Source organism: Microtus oregoni, unplaced genomic scaffold (genome assembly GCF_018167655.1).
Source record: "Microtus oregoni isolate MIOR12 unplaced genomic scaffold, Mior012 000028F_ref0000031, whole genome shotgun sequence".
In the NCBI taxonomy this organism is placed as follows: domain Eukaryota; kingdom Metazoa; phylum Chordata; class Mammalia; order Rodentia; family Cricetidae; genus Microtus; species Microtus oregoni.
In genome coordinates this window covers 9297442-9311773 of record NW_024543087.1, presented here as the reverse complement: position 1 = coordinate 9311773, position 14332 = coordinate 9297442, and the positions used below count along the sequence as shown (strand labels likewise).

The following is a 14332-nucleotide window of genomic DNA, read 5'->3' as shown; positions in this document are numbered from 1 at the left end:
TGCACCATCACACCTGGCTCTAGGTTTTGTTTTTGTTTTTCTTTTGTTTTAGGATCTTTTGTAGCCCAGCCTGACTTTGTGCTCACCATATAGCCCAGGGTAACTCTGGATTTCTGATGCTCCCATTTCTACATACTAAGTGTTGGGATTACAGGCTTATGTTAATACTCCCAGTTCGTGCTGTTTATGGGGATCAAACCTATGGCTTTGTGTTTGCTAGGCAAACAACTCTACCATTGAACTACCTCCCCAGCTCAGAAAGTTGCCCTGGAATGTTCTCCTTGGGTTCAGTACGAGTGTGTCTGATGCCCTGAATGATTGTGCCACTTTAAACAGGGCCCGCACTGAGCCCCCAAAGTTCCTCATTTCTCCCTTCTCCTGCAGCTCATGGTGGATCCCTGCCTTCCTGCCGAGTGAGGAAGGCCTGCTCAGTTCCTCCCCTGAGTAAATCTGTTAGAAAATGCTTGGCTTTTAAAATAGCTGCCTAGCCTTGCTGATTACAAGGATAAGACTCTGAGATGAGGCTTGAGTTAATGCCGAGGGCACGGAGGTGGCATGGTCCCCAAGTGCCATCTAAATCACGATGTTTCCAAACTGTGGGTCCCAACCTGCCAGTGGGTTATAAAACCAATTTAGTGGGTCAGGCAGTCCGTCGCTTCTGCGATGTGAACTCTGACAGAAGATATCAGAGAATGGTGAGAGTCTTGGATATCAGTTCTATTGTGCCAAGTCACAGTGCAAAACGTTCTCATTGTTGCTCACGCTTTTAAAATGGCTTGCAAAATTCAAGGCTGGAGTCCTGCATGACAGGACAGACTGAGAAACTGAAATTGCTCAGATCAAATACGAAAGGGCACCGAGACCTGGCGGGAGCTATCTGGTGACCTGTTGACCATTCAGGAGACTACGTGTACGGCTCTTGTCTGGAGTTGTGAAGCTTGCATTATTATTTTATTAGCTCGTGATTGCATTTCCAGAGGTGGAGCCTAATCTGAAGACAGCAAACATCGCCTTTACCCAATGCCCAGTTGGTTACCTGGAAGGAGAATGAAAATTTGATTTCAAACTCTTTCCATCCAACCAAATATTGTGATGAATGTCTTCTGTAGTAGTCTGGGCACTGAAAGATGGGTGAAGGACATTCCTTAAGGAAATCCAACCAGCTATGTTGGGTAAGTAAAGAAGCAGGGAGCAGCTGGGGAGGTGGCGAGTTCATGTGTACATGTGTGTTATATATATATGTATATTTTTCCAGTGCTGCGGGAGCAGAGGTGGGTCCCAGTGTTGCTGGCCAAGCCGCCTAGTTTACTCGGTCAATTCTAGTGAAAGACCCTGTCTCAGGAAACAAGGTGAATGATGCTGGAGGAATGATACCCAAAGTGGTCCCCTGGCTTCCACATGCATACATGTACACATTACTCATATACATATGTGCATATGCACACACATGAACATACACTGAGGAGGAAAAAGTACTTTTATTTACACCCTTTATTTTGTGGAGTTCCCTGTTTTCCGAAATCCCAGATGAACCTTGGCAAGTGGCCCCAGGCCTCTTTGCTTGCTGGGCTTGCAATGGGGGTCTTCTCCAGTCTGAAAATGGAGCATCACGCAGATGGCTCCTGAGGTTGCTAGTGGGTCTGTGAGGGGAAAATATACCTGTCTGTCTGCAGCGTCTTCCCAGGAGTCTGGCATGCTCGCCAGTAGGGGGAGGGGACTCACAACTCTGCTCCCTGCTGTCTCTGTTGTCCTCTGCCTTCTAGGCTGGTGATCATTTATTTCCGACTCCTAAGGGCCCAAACTGAAGAGGAGCTCCTCACTTCTAGATTGGTGCAGCCCTCGATGTAATGAATTGTCTGCGCTCTGAATCCCTAGTGCAGGCCTCCTTTATTTATTTATTTTTAACTTCCTCCAGAGTAGTTCATTGTCTTAATTATGCTAATGGGAGGAAAGGCAGTCCTTCCTGATGGCTCGATAAATCTGCAGCCGCCATGCCAGACCACTTGGATGCCATCAGTCTAAACAGCCAGGCCATCACTCATTCTCTGTCGGAGGGAGACAGCCCAATTAGTGCTCAGCACTTCTTGGCTCCGTATCTCTGGTGTCCACCGCCCAAGAAGCAGTTGATGAACTGATTTATTTATAAATGCACCCAGAAAAGGAGGAGGAGCCCCCCTCCCCACAGAAGGCTGTATAAAAGAAGGAAATTAGAGCTGGCCAGAGATCTGTTGAAGTGAAAAGGTTGTGGTCTTGGCTGGAATCTTCTGGAACAGGCTCTAAGCCCTGGTGGCGGTCTTCTCAAATCCTGGTGGTACCCCAACAAAGGGTAAGAGAGGAGACAGTCTTTCTAACTCAAGGCGTTGTTGTCCCAGTCCCCAGCTCTGCCAAAGCCAGGGTGGTAACATTTGAAAGTGCAGGATGCAGACCTGGTAGGTTGGGCTTGGTGGTGGTGGCAGTGAAACCTAATCCCAAGGATGATGGTTGATACCGGTCAATATGATAGGCTCTTGCGTCATCATGGGATGTCTGTGAAGGGGTCCTTAGATTGGGGTAATTGAGATGAGAAGATGTTCCCTAAATGTGGGTAGCACCATTATCTGACTGGGGTCCCCGACTGCATTGAAAGGAGAAAGTGAGATGAGAATGGGCATTGCTTTGTGGCTCTTTGGGTTCTGACTGTTGAATCTGAAGTCAAACAAAAGCCAGCCATCGATCGTTAGAGGGGAAATACTGCGGCTGGTTCTCTCACCGCAGAAGCAGAATTGCTTGCCCATTGTGGAGAAATCCTAAGCCACTGGAATCGCCTGCTTATTGCAAAGCTGTCCTGTGGAGGGAGAGGGTGGAGCCGAGTCAGAGAGTCCCCAAGTGAAGTTAGACCTGGAACCCTCAGGCCATCTCTGTACTTACTTCTGTGGCTGCCTGTGTCCTTGAGAAAGAGACAGGAGAGGGCCTGTGGCTACTTCACTTCTCAAGGCTTGCCTGCTTGAGGGTTCCAGCTGCTGAAACCTACAACTAGAATGGCCGGTTGGGTAGGCTCAGAAAGTAGGTTTCCTCATTGCTGTGGGCCACACCTGACAAGACAGAGAGCTCAGGAAGTTTGGGCTCACATTTTAAAGGGCTACAGTGTGTCACAGTGGGGAAGACATGCCAGCAGCTGGTCGCATTGCTTCAGTGGTCAGGAAACTGAGAGACAGGAATGCCTGTGCTCAGTGCAATTCTCTTCAGTCTAGGACCTGCACCGGTGGAGAGGCCCCACTTAACAAGTGGAGTGGGTCTTCCCTCTTCTGGTAAACGTTTTCGGAAACTTCCTCAAAGACATCCCTGGAAGCGTGTATCCTGAACAATTCTTAATCAGTTCAAACTGATGATGAAGATTAGCCATTCCAGAGCCCCCAAGTGATTCAGGGGAGGGGGAAGAAAGGATAGGAGGGTTAGGGACATGTGCTTGGTTTCTGTCACAGCGTGGTCCCACAGAGCTCTACGGAGGTCTTCTGCTTCCACAGACAGACACACAGACAGTGAGGAAGGTGCTGTACCAAGGCTGTGTGTGTAGAGTGCACACCTGGCCCAGGAGATCCCTGGGTAGCTGGGTTCTCAGTTTAGTTGAATTATAGCTGCAAGAAAATTAGGGAATCTGCCTTGATTCCCACAGTTGTCATTTGATGACTGTTTTCCTCTTCCTGCATTTGATTGACTTTCCTCAAATGCAAATCGGCTCTTGATCGTCTAGAGACAAATTAACTTCTCTGAAGCTTTGAATGGATTTACTTGGATTGTGTTCTGTGCTTGATTTTATCTTGCTGCTTCTTTTTACATGCCTTTTAATGACAGATAAATAATATTAAGAGCTGTCTGCTAAACCATACCTCCCCCGTGGGGTTGGCTTTCTCTGCTTTCCGCTGAAACCATTACGCTTTGAAGACACAGAAGCCTGCTTTCTGTCTTCCGGACACAGCGGCCTGCTTTCTCTCTTCCGGACACGGCGGCCTGCTTTCTCTCTTCCGGACACACTGGCCTGCTTCCTCTCTTCCGGACATCTTTTCTTTTGTATCCAGATCACTCACAAGAGTTTTTAGAAAGCCCAGCCTGCTGGGCTGAATGAAGGGCTCATCCGGAGTTCAGTTTCCAGCACCCGAGTGGCTCACAGCTGCTTAAAATGCCCATTCTAGGGGACCTAAGATGCCCTCTGCTGGCTCCCACAGGCACCTGCACTCTTTCTTATGTGCACATGACCACGTTGGTGCACCAATTTGTTGTTGGAAGGCCGCTTGATTGTTCCCAGTTGCCCAGACTCGAAACAGCCATTCAGAAACTATATTATTTAAACCCCTGCTTGGCCAATCACTTAAGCATATTGTTAGCTAACTCTTGTATCTTTGGTTAACCCATTTTTATTATTTTATATTTTCCCATGAGGTTTGTGGCCTACCAGCAAGGATCCAGCTGGTAACTTGCATCTTTTTTTCTCTGGCGGCTCTATGGCATCTCTCTGACTCCACCTACTATCTATCTATCTATCTATCTATCTATCTATCTATCTATCTTTCTATCTAATCTTATTTTGTTAAGCCATTGGTCAAAAGCAGCTTCTTTATTAACCAATAAAAACAACACATATACAAAAGGACTTCCCACACCACGTAATTAAATAGAAAAGCAATGGAGCCGTAGCTACAGAGCTATAAACTGGGGTGATAGTCAAGTTAGGTTAATGTATAGCCTGGCGGGCTGCCAGCTCTAAAACCCCATGAATCCATGTGGAAAGGTGCCCCCCCCCCCCCACGTTCTATGTGCTAGAACCCAGTTCGCAAGCTTCGGGCAAGGGGCTGGAGGTTGAGGAAACACACGCAGAGACAGACCGACCACGGACCTCCAATCACTGGTACAAAAGCCCCCCTTTAATAGCATCATGGAGGCTATTTAATAGCACCAACAGTCAATGGCCAACAGGTGAAAATCCCATTTTTTGATCCTCTAGGGAAGGCACAGCATTTAGTCTCTCCAATTAGATGGTTCTAGCAGGGAAGAGCAGCTGAAGGCCAGGACTTGATTAGTCCCAACAGAAAAGAGCAAAATAAGGCTGGCTGGCAGTGTGTGTGTGTGTGAGTCAGATGGAGACAGAGACAGACAGAGACAGGTGGCAGGGACATGATTCCAAACTGTTGTCTGTAGCAATCTAAGGAGAAGTTACTTATTCTCTTAAGGGACCTCAAATCAGATGAAGCTAGATTTGTGACTTCCTCACAGAAAGGAATTTCGGGATGAGCTATCTTGGAGCAGATTTAGAGTTTATTAAAAGAGATTTTAATATGGATTTTAGGCCCTGGGGTTAAAAGAAAACGATGGTCTTGGAGAGAGAGTAAACCATGACCAAAATGGCGGGTGTTGGCTTTTCAGAGAAGAGCCACATCGTTTCCTTCAGAATAGTCACATAGACATTACTGTGTTTATTGATTTTGCTGGGCAAGGAAGCAGTATGCCATTCATGTATAAAATCAAGGAACTACTTTTGGGAGTTGGCTTTCATCTTCTTCAACGTGGGTCCCAGTGACTGAACTCAGGTCAACAGGCTTGGCAGGAAATACCTTGACCCCCTAACCCATCGTACTTGCTCAACTTTGATTAATTTTACCTTTTTAAAGTTATTTTTGTTAAATGGTTGTAAAGAATTTAAGGAGTGTAGGGGTGGGATGGGAGAGGGTTGAGGCGAACCTGGCAGGATTACAACTAACAAACTAGGTGAAAGTGGAGATCTCGGGGATTCAGGAAGTTATGATGCCCACACTATAAATAAAGTTAATAATTGTGTTCATGAGATTCCCAGAAAACATTTTGGAGAGGATTGAGGCCATATATTGGGGACTTTGGCTTGACTTCCCGCCTCTGTGCTGACAGCCTGCTCAGTGACCTGGCCTGGGGGCGGGGTGTGTGTGTGACTTCTGGAGTCTGGATTCTCTGCCACAAAGAGGCTTCAACCAGACTCTGTGGTGAGCGCTCCTTCCCTCCCGAGTCTCCACACTTTTACCTGTTCTCCTGCCTCAAGGCTGCCACAGGTAGAGAATGTACAGCTTTGCTGCTGAGTGAGTAGGTCCTGAAGCTGGATGGGGAGTCACTTTGCAGGGACCCCAGGGCGATGGGAGGTGACAAGCTCAGGTGACCTCTGTTTGCTCTAAGTGACCTGGTTAGTCGGTTGTACAGGCCTCGAGTGACCCTTTGGGTTTCCTTTGAGCCAACTTGGTAATCCTTTTGTCTGTCCCACTGTGCCTCCCCTTTAGTCACAGGTTGGTAACAGACCCAGGGACTGCCCCAGCCGTCTCTTTTCAGATGATTCTGTAAGCTCAGCCCCTCTTACTTCCTGTGTCATATCTTGCTTTCCCAAGGTCCTGCCACATGGACCAGTTCCGTCGCTGCAATGAGGACATTCTTTTTCCCCAGGGCGGCTCTGTGGCACTTGCTAGCAGATGGACCGCCACTCTGGGCCCCCTGCCCGGATTGTGTTGGGTTCACACACCACTCTAATACCGTGCCCACTTAGACTCTCTTGGTGGTGAGACCCTGTCTGCCTGGCCTCCTGGACCAACAGGACACAGTGGCCCTTTTTCTGGAAGCACAGAGAGTGTAAAGTCACTGATGTGTGTGTGTGTGGGGAGGGGGGCGGGGGACGAAAAAGAAAAGCCTATCTGGGCTGAAAGGATGGGTTAGCGAGTCAAGGTACTTGAGCTAAACCCAACGACGTGAGTTTAACTCCCAGGTCTCACATGGTGAAAGGAGAGAATCAACCTCAACAAGTGCCCCTCTGGCCACCACGTGTGCATCAGAAGAGGTGTGCTCCCATAATAAATAAATAAGATGTAATAATTTTAAACAAGCCTTTCTAGGCTGTTCTCCCTCAGGTGACAGGAACGGAATGGGGGATGTGTGTTAGCCGAAACACAAGGAACTTACAAAGAAGTGTGTTAGAAGAGCCTTCACAGGGAAAAGAGAAAGAGACAGAAAGGAGAGAGGGTGAGTGAGTGTGTGTTCTTGTATTAGCTAAGGTGAGCAAAGAAGAAAATCACCCAGAACAGTCATGTGCACGGAGGAGTGACGACCACTATCACTCCCAACCCCTCTGAATTGTCACTGATGCAGCAGTCAAGGGTCTCACGCCCGGCCTGGGCCTCTGGGGCTGAGCCTGCAGTGGCTGCAGCCGCTCCTCAGACCTGTCGCCTTTGTGTCCTCGATGCAGGTGGTGCTCCCCACGTTCATTCTGGAGAAGCGGTCCTTGCTGGAGATGTACGCAGACTTCATGGCACACCCCGACTTGCTGCTGGCCATCACTGCTGGGGCGACGCCAGAGGAGAGAGTCATTAGCTTTGTGGAGTACTATCTTACAGCCTTCCACGAGGGCCGCAAAGGCACCCTGGCCAAGAAGCCCTACAACCCCATCATCGGCGAGACCTTTCACTGCTCCTGGGAGGTCCCCAAGGACAGAGTCAAGTCGAGGACTTCTCCCCATTCTCCCGTTAGTTGCCATGAGCATCCGCTGGCTGATGACCCTGGTAAAAGCTATAAGCTCAGGTTTGTGGCTGAGCAGGTGTCCCATCATCCGCCCGTCTCCTGCTTCTACTGTGAGTGCAAGGAGAAGAGACTATGTGTCAACACTCACGTATGGACCAAAAGCAAGTTCATGGGCATGTCCGTGGGGGTCTCCATGATAGGCGAAGGTAAGCCATTGTCATTAATTGGAGTCTTACCCAGTGCCCTTTGCATTTGAGACAAGCAATGGATGCTTTGTGCATGTTTTATTTGTAAATGGGGGTGGGAGGGTGGGAAAGAGGGATGGATGTTGGACCAGTGTGGCTGATTTCCAGTGTCCTAAGTGATGGATGGAAGGGATGGGTCACAGCTTCTGTGCACACACAGTGCAGTTACACAACCTCCTTCCAGAACCACCTTCTTTAGATGGCCGTGGATGGCCCTGAGTGTGTGACCACATGAGTGTGTGGCCCAGCCCTGAGTGTGTGACCACACATGAGTGTGTGGCCCGGCCCTGAGTGTGTGACCACACATGAGTGTGTGGCCCGGCCCTGAGTGTGTGACCACACATGAGTGTGTGGCCCGGCCCTGAGTGTGTGACCACACGAGTGTGTGGCCCGGCCCTGAGTGTGTGACCACATGAGTGTGTGGCCCTAAATGTGTTCGGTCTTGCCGGTGTTCTGGCTTCCAGACCATGAGGACAGCGGTTGCCTATGAAAGCTCCCCAGAGGAGTCCCTCCAGGCAAGTCTTTGGTCCTGTGCTGGGGTCCCACAGTGAGAATGGGCTGATCATTCACTGGTGGATGGACAGTACCTTCTTATCTTAGGAAAGAGCTGTGAACGGTTTGTTCATTGTGGGAAGAAATCCGGCAAGGCCTGTTAAGTTATGGCGTCTGTTAGTGCTTATTTAACTCCTTTTGAGTCAGAGATCCATCTGAGACTCCACAATTCTCATCCTTGAAAATAAGCAAAAGTACAAAACCCCAGTTTGACTTCCAATCTCTTGGTTTCTTAAGAGCCCTTCTCAGACCCCATCACTGAAGGATACTTTCACTGTGTGCATTTAAGTTTTTAAAAATTGCATATATAAATATATGGGTGTTTATATATGTTTATCTATGTATAGTTAAAAAGTGTGTAAGGGAGAGAGGAGAGAGAGGGAGAGGGAGAAGAATGGAGGGAGATCTAACAACTTACAGGAAGTGGTTTCCTCTTTCCACCATGTGGATTCTGGGGAAGAATTCAGCTCAGGTCTTCAGCTTTGGCAGCAAGCGCCGTTACCTGCTGAGCCATCTCGCCAGCTCTACTGTGCAATTTTTGAGCACTTACAGGTGCTAGGCTCTGCCCTAGGATGTAGGGACACTTGAACAAAGAGCTGAGAAGAGATCTGTGCACCCCCCAGTGTGAAACAGCTCGTCTTTCTGTGTAATGAATAAGAGAGGGAGCCAGCGTTCTGTGTTGAGTACGGTGGAGGAAGAGACGGAAGGCCCTAGGCCCCGGAGGAGGCTGGGGGAGCTGTTAAAGGATAGGCCGTGCTGGGAGTGTGGCACTGTGAGTGTCAGGTGGGGTGTGGGCCAGAGACCCGGAGGCTCCATGCCACCAGCAGCAGCCACCTGAGGAACTCATTCACAGGCCCCTACTCAGGTGAAACCAGCATTCTTGGTTGCTTTGAGGAAAATGATTTCAGATCCAGCAAGTTATTAACAGGCTTGGAGTTTAGGAAGACACTTATCATAGACGTAAGGGGCTGGAGAGATGGCTCGGCAGTTAAGAGCACTGGCTGCTCTTCCAGAGGTTCTGAGTTCGATTCCCAGCAACCACATGGTGACTTATAACTATCTGTAATGAGATCAGGTGCTCTCTTCTGGCCAGCAGGCAGACATGCAGGCAGAACACTGGACACACGATAAATGAACATAGATGTCAGCTTGTGGGGAAAGGAGAGTATAGAAAAAGAGGCGCTGCATCAGACAAGGGCGTCGGCTCTCAGCTGACTTGACCTTAGCAACAGCCATGTATGTGTGCATGACTTTTGTGACTTCTCTAGTTACATCACAAAAGGTCACTAAAAATCATCCCCTTCCCTTTTCTGGTAAATGAGTTCTTGGGGTGGGACCTGTAGCGTCTTGGGGAGCTGTCTTAGTCACTGTTCTATTGCTGTGAAGAGACACCATGACCAAGGCAGCTTATACAAGCAAGCATTTGGTTATGGGTCTTGCTTACAGTTTCAGAGGTGAGTCTATGATGAGCATGGTGGGAACATAGCACAGGCCGATGGGCATGGTGCTGGAGCAATAGTGAGGTTTATATCCCATCTGAAAGAGGAAGGCAGAGAGAGAGATAGATCTGGTATTTGAAACCTCAAAGCCCCCAGAGATACACCTCTTTTTACAGAACTCAGGACCAACAGCACAGGGATGGCGCCAATCACCATGGGCCTGGCCCTCCCGCATTGATCAAATGAGAAAATGCCTTACAGCTGGATCTCAAGGAGGCATTTCCTCAGCTGAGGCTCCTTCCTCCGATGACTCTAGCTTGTGTCAAGTTGACACATAAAACCACCCATTTCAGTATCCACGGGAGGAGTGGGTAGCTGTGGGCAGACCATGCTGGGCAACCCTACGAAGATATGACCACTCGTGTCTGGGCCTGGAGGTCACTGGTGATCTAGATGGCCTTTGTGTGAGGTGCTGTCTGAGTGCAGACCCAAGGGAAACCCGTTCCAGCAGGATCTGGGGAGAGAGAGGGAATACAGGCATACAGCCGGTGATATTTGTAGGCTGTGTGAGGTAGCAGTCTGTGAGATCTCCCATGCTGGGGACTCCTTGAGTTTACAAGCTTCTGTTCCCGATGGGTAATCAGAACCTGAGACACTTCCAGAAAGTTCTCAAGCTCACTGATTCGGGACCGTGTGAGGGGGTGACTAAGCAACAAGAGAATGGTGCCTGGCCCAGGTACCTTCAAGACCTTCTAAGGGCACAGCCAGGGCTGCTGAGGCCCAGAGATGTGAGGGCAGGCATTTCCTTATGGGCCTGTCCTCTGTCAGGCTCCTTTCCTGAGCACAGCGTGTTCCTCAGATGCAGGCCAGGGTGCCACCCTGGGAAGCACTGGGAGGATCCCCACAGAATTGTGGTTGAGTGGAAAGCTCAGACAGGCTCAGTAGGGCCGAGGGAGGTCTAAGTTTGCAGTGACTGTGTCCTTGGGTCTTCATTGGAAAACAAAATCTGGGACCAGCAAGATGACTCAGTAGGTAAGAGGCACTCAGGAGCCTGAAAACCTGAGTTTAACCCCAGAACCCACATGGTGGAAGGGGAGAACTTCTCCCACTAATTATTTTCTGGTTGCTACACACACATACCACATACCCCATACCCACGCCCACACACGATATAGAAATAAAATTAGAAAAAAATGGATTTGGGTTATTCTAGTTGATTTTATTACTTATTCTAAATCCCCTACAGATAGTTCCTTAGTTGTTTTGTTGTTTAAAACAGAGGCTCTTTCTACAGCCCTGTAACTTGTTATTTAGTCCAGGCTGGCCCTGAACTTGCAGTGATCCTCCTGCCTCTGGCCCCCAAGTGCCCAGCACAATCAATTCTTTGTAGATGAAATACAGGTGTTCTTTCTTTTTTTGTTTTGCTTTGTTTTGTTTTTTGTTTTTTCTAGGCAGGGTTTCTCTGTGTAACAGCCCTGGTTATCCTGGAATTCATTCTGTATTCCAGGCTGGCCTTGAACTCACAGAGATCCACCTGCCTCTACCTCCAGAGTGTGCCATCACTGCCTGGCTGTACAGGTGTTTTCTAGAGAAGCTCCCAGCCCTAGGCTGCTGCTTGTTTACCTCCTTATTGATAATGCACTCTAGAAAGACTTTCTTCTCTGTTCAACCATCCATTCACCTGACAGGTGACTGACACAGCCCTTGGTGTGGGCTCCAGCAAGCACGTGAGTATCCAGATGTCCTGGTTAAGGACAGGCAGGTTTAGCCCTAAATTAGTCCCACAGCAGACACCAAGGCTGTGGGAGATGCGCTGCCCACCCGGAGGGGGTTATCGTCTAGTTTCCTTTACTGCTGCTGTAGTAAACACAAAAGCAACTTAAGGGAGAATGTTTGTTGGGCTCACAGTTGCAGGGAACAGTCCATCATGGTGGGGAAGTGGCAGCAGGAGCTTGAGAGAGCTGGGCACACTGTGTCTCCATCGGAAGACAACAGGAGATGCACATTGGTGCTCACCTCGCTTTCTTCTCATTTGGTTCAGGACTTCGACCTGTGGCACAGCACTGTTCACATTCCCACTTCAATTGCCCAGTTAAACCTCCTCCCGGGCACACCCACAGGCCAGCTAGCCTGTCTAGACAGCCCCTCCCCGAGATTCCCTTCTAACTGTTGTACATGTTTTAAGGGCCACATCTACACTGAAAAAGAACCCTCAAAACCAGCGAGTGGCCATTAAACCTGCAGTGTGTATGGAGGCCTAGAAGTGACTGGAAGCTCCTCTCAGAGGCCCAGGAACCTCCTCCCTGTCAAAACTTTTCTCTGGGGACATGACTGGAACTTGAGGAATCTAGGAACTTAGAACGGAGACCGACAGGACCACACTGGTGACTTTTTTCCCTTTTCTTTGAGGCGGTCTGGTTTCACTGTATCACCCAAGTCGGCCTTGTGTTCTTGGTCCTCCTGCCTCAGCCTCTGGATGACAGGTGTGGGCCACCTGTGATTTCTCTTTTCCACCTTCTAGCTCTAGCCTTTTGTCTTCTTAAGCTGCCCAGTCTGGGAAAGTCTTACACAAACGTAGGCTTTGAGACAGATGTTCAGGCTAGCTCCTTCTGAAAGGCTCTGGTCAGAAGCCCTGATGATAGTAAGTGTGTGGATGGGATGATGGGGATCGGGCCACAGGGAGGGTGTCTCTCTGAGGCACAGAAGGAATGTCAAGGTTATAGAACACAGGAGCCGGAGTTTCTCTTTTGGGACAGAAGGCATTCGGGTCAAATGCTCGAGTGAGCTGGAGAAGCTGGCGGGAAAAGCCAGTCTGTTCTGATACTGTAGGTTTTGGGTCGGGTGGAAGAAGGTGGCTTTCATATGTGCATTAAGTGTCCTCGGGTGGCTGTGAGCCCGCAGAGCTAGCCTCACCTGTTTCCATTCCCTCAGACCCTGGGGGTCAGCCTCCCTCCAAGCTTGGTGGTCAAGGCAGGTATGGCTCCATGGGTTCACAGAAGCAGGCACTTGGTCCATGAGCAGGAGTTGGAACCCTCGTGGCTTTAGCTGAGACCCTGTAGTGTGTTGTGTGCACTGTGGCTCCTGGAACCTGGACCCTGGAGAGCTGGCTTCATTCTCGAGGATGTACTGCAGACCTCTGGTCCCGCCCACCCCGCCCCCACGTGCATTCTCTCTTCTTCATCTGCTCCCGCTCCTCGACATTTCTCCACTCTTGATTTCAGGAAACAAGGACTGGCAGTGCCCCTTAGGCTCTGTCTCCGGCATCAGTTGTCCCCTGCTCGCTGTGAGATGTTGCAGGGCCTTGAAGGGCACCATATAAAGTTCTCAGGAGACTGGTGGTGACCAGTGAGCACTCAGTCCTCATGGGGACCGTTGGCCACAGTCTTCATTCTTGCAGGTTGGGGAGCCACGAGCCTTGGGAGGGAACATCACAAGCTACTTTTGGTCATGTATATCCATTTAATGGACAGAGCTGTCGTGTGTGTAGGCTCATGGTACTCTTGATGGTGGGCACCCTTGTCTCAGTACTGAAGGGGAGCAGGGAGCTATATGCAGGGTGAGGTGCTTGTTCATGGGAACTCACACTCCAGTAGCCGTGGGGCGAGACTGGAGCCTTTCCCTTCCTTGTGACTCTGCTCAGTCAGCACACCTCTGCATACCACCCTCACACAGGCTCTTTCCTTGACCTTCTCACCGAGAGAATTACATTTGTGGGTCTGGGCACCTGTTTCATCTTATACCTAGCCCCTTCCTTGGGGCACCTTCCTTTTCTAGGTTAACTTGTCCTGACAGGGTCTTCCTTGGCACTGGCCACCTCTCGCCTACTGCCTTGATCACAGCCACGATGGTGTCTCTGCCCCATGACTACTGTTCTCTCAAATGACAGAGCAGGCTCACCTTGCTTGTGGTGTTTTCTAGAGCTCTGCGTGTTCAGACAGCAGAACGCAGGGCAGCGAACAGAGAGCTCTGTCGAGGTGGGAGGCACGGCGTTTGTTCCAGGACCCTCTTGGGGCGCCCACCTGAGTGTTCCTACCTTCATGCTTTCTGCCTGTTCCTCTCTGCCTGTTCCTGCTGGCCTGACTCTCCCTCTCTCCTGGAGGTGTGCTTCGGCTCCTGGACCATGGGGAAGAATACGTCTTCACGCTGCCCAGTGCCTACGCCCGCTCTATCCTCACTGTCCCATGGGTGGAGCTTGGAGGGAAGGTCAACATCAGTTGTGCCAAGACCGGGTACTCTGCCACCGTGACATTCCACACAAAGCCCTTCTACGGCGGGAAGGTCCACAGGTAGGAAGTGGCCAGGACTCTGGCTGTATTTCTCTTTGTGCCCGAGTCCCCTCACCCTTTCAGAAAGGAGACTTGGTAGGCACATCTGTAATCCCAGCAGTTGGGAGGCAAAAGCAGGAGAATCAGAAGTTCAAGGTAATCCTTGAGTACTAGGCTAGCTTGATGATCCATGAGCTCTTGTTACTTGAAAAAACATTGAGTTCTAGCCAGGCAGAATGCCATTTATCCATAAGTCAAGTCCTCTGGAGGCAGAGCCAAGAAAATCTCAAGTTCCAGTCCAGTCCGGGCTACACCGCAAACTGCAGGCTAG

The 14332-nt window shown here is 49.8% G+C and overlaps 1 protein-coding gene across 2 annotated transcripts in view; it reads left to right on the top strand.

Moving 5' to 3' along the window:
* Osbpl10 (oxysterol binding protein like 10) overlaps positions 1-14332 on the top strand; it is a 236862-nt gene that overhangs the window by 216162 nt on the left and 6368 nt on the right. For both annotated transcript variants that reach the window (XM_041677227.1, XM_041677226.1), the window contains 2 exons: positions 7229-7706; positions 13836-14022. In XM_041677227.1, coding sequence (XP_041533161.1) covers positions 7229-7706; positions 13836-14022 — 665 coding nt within the window. The remainder of the gene's footprint in view (positions 1-7228; positions 7707-13835; positions 14023-14332) is intronic.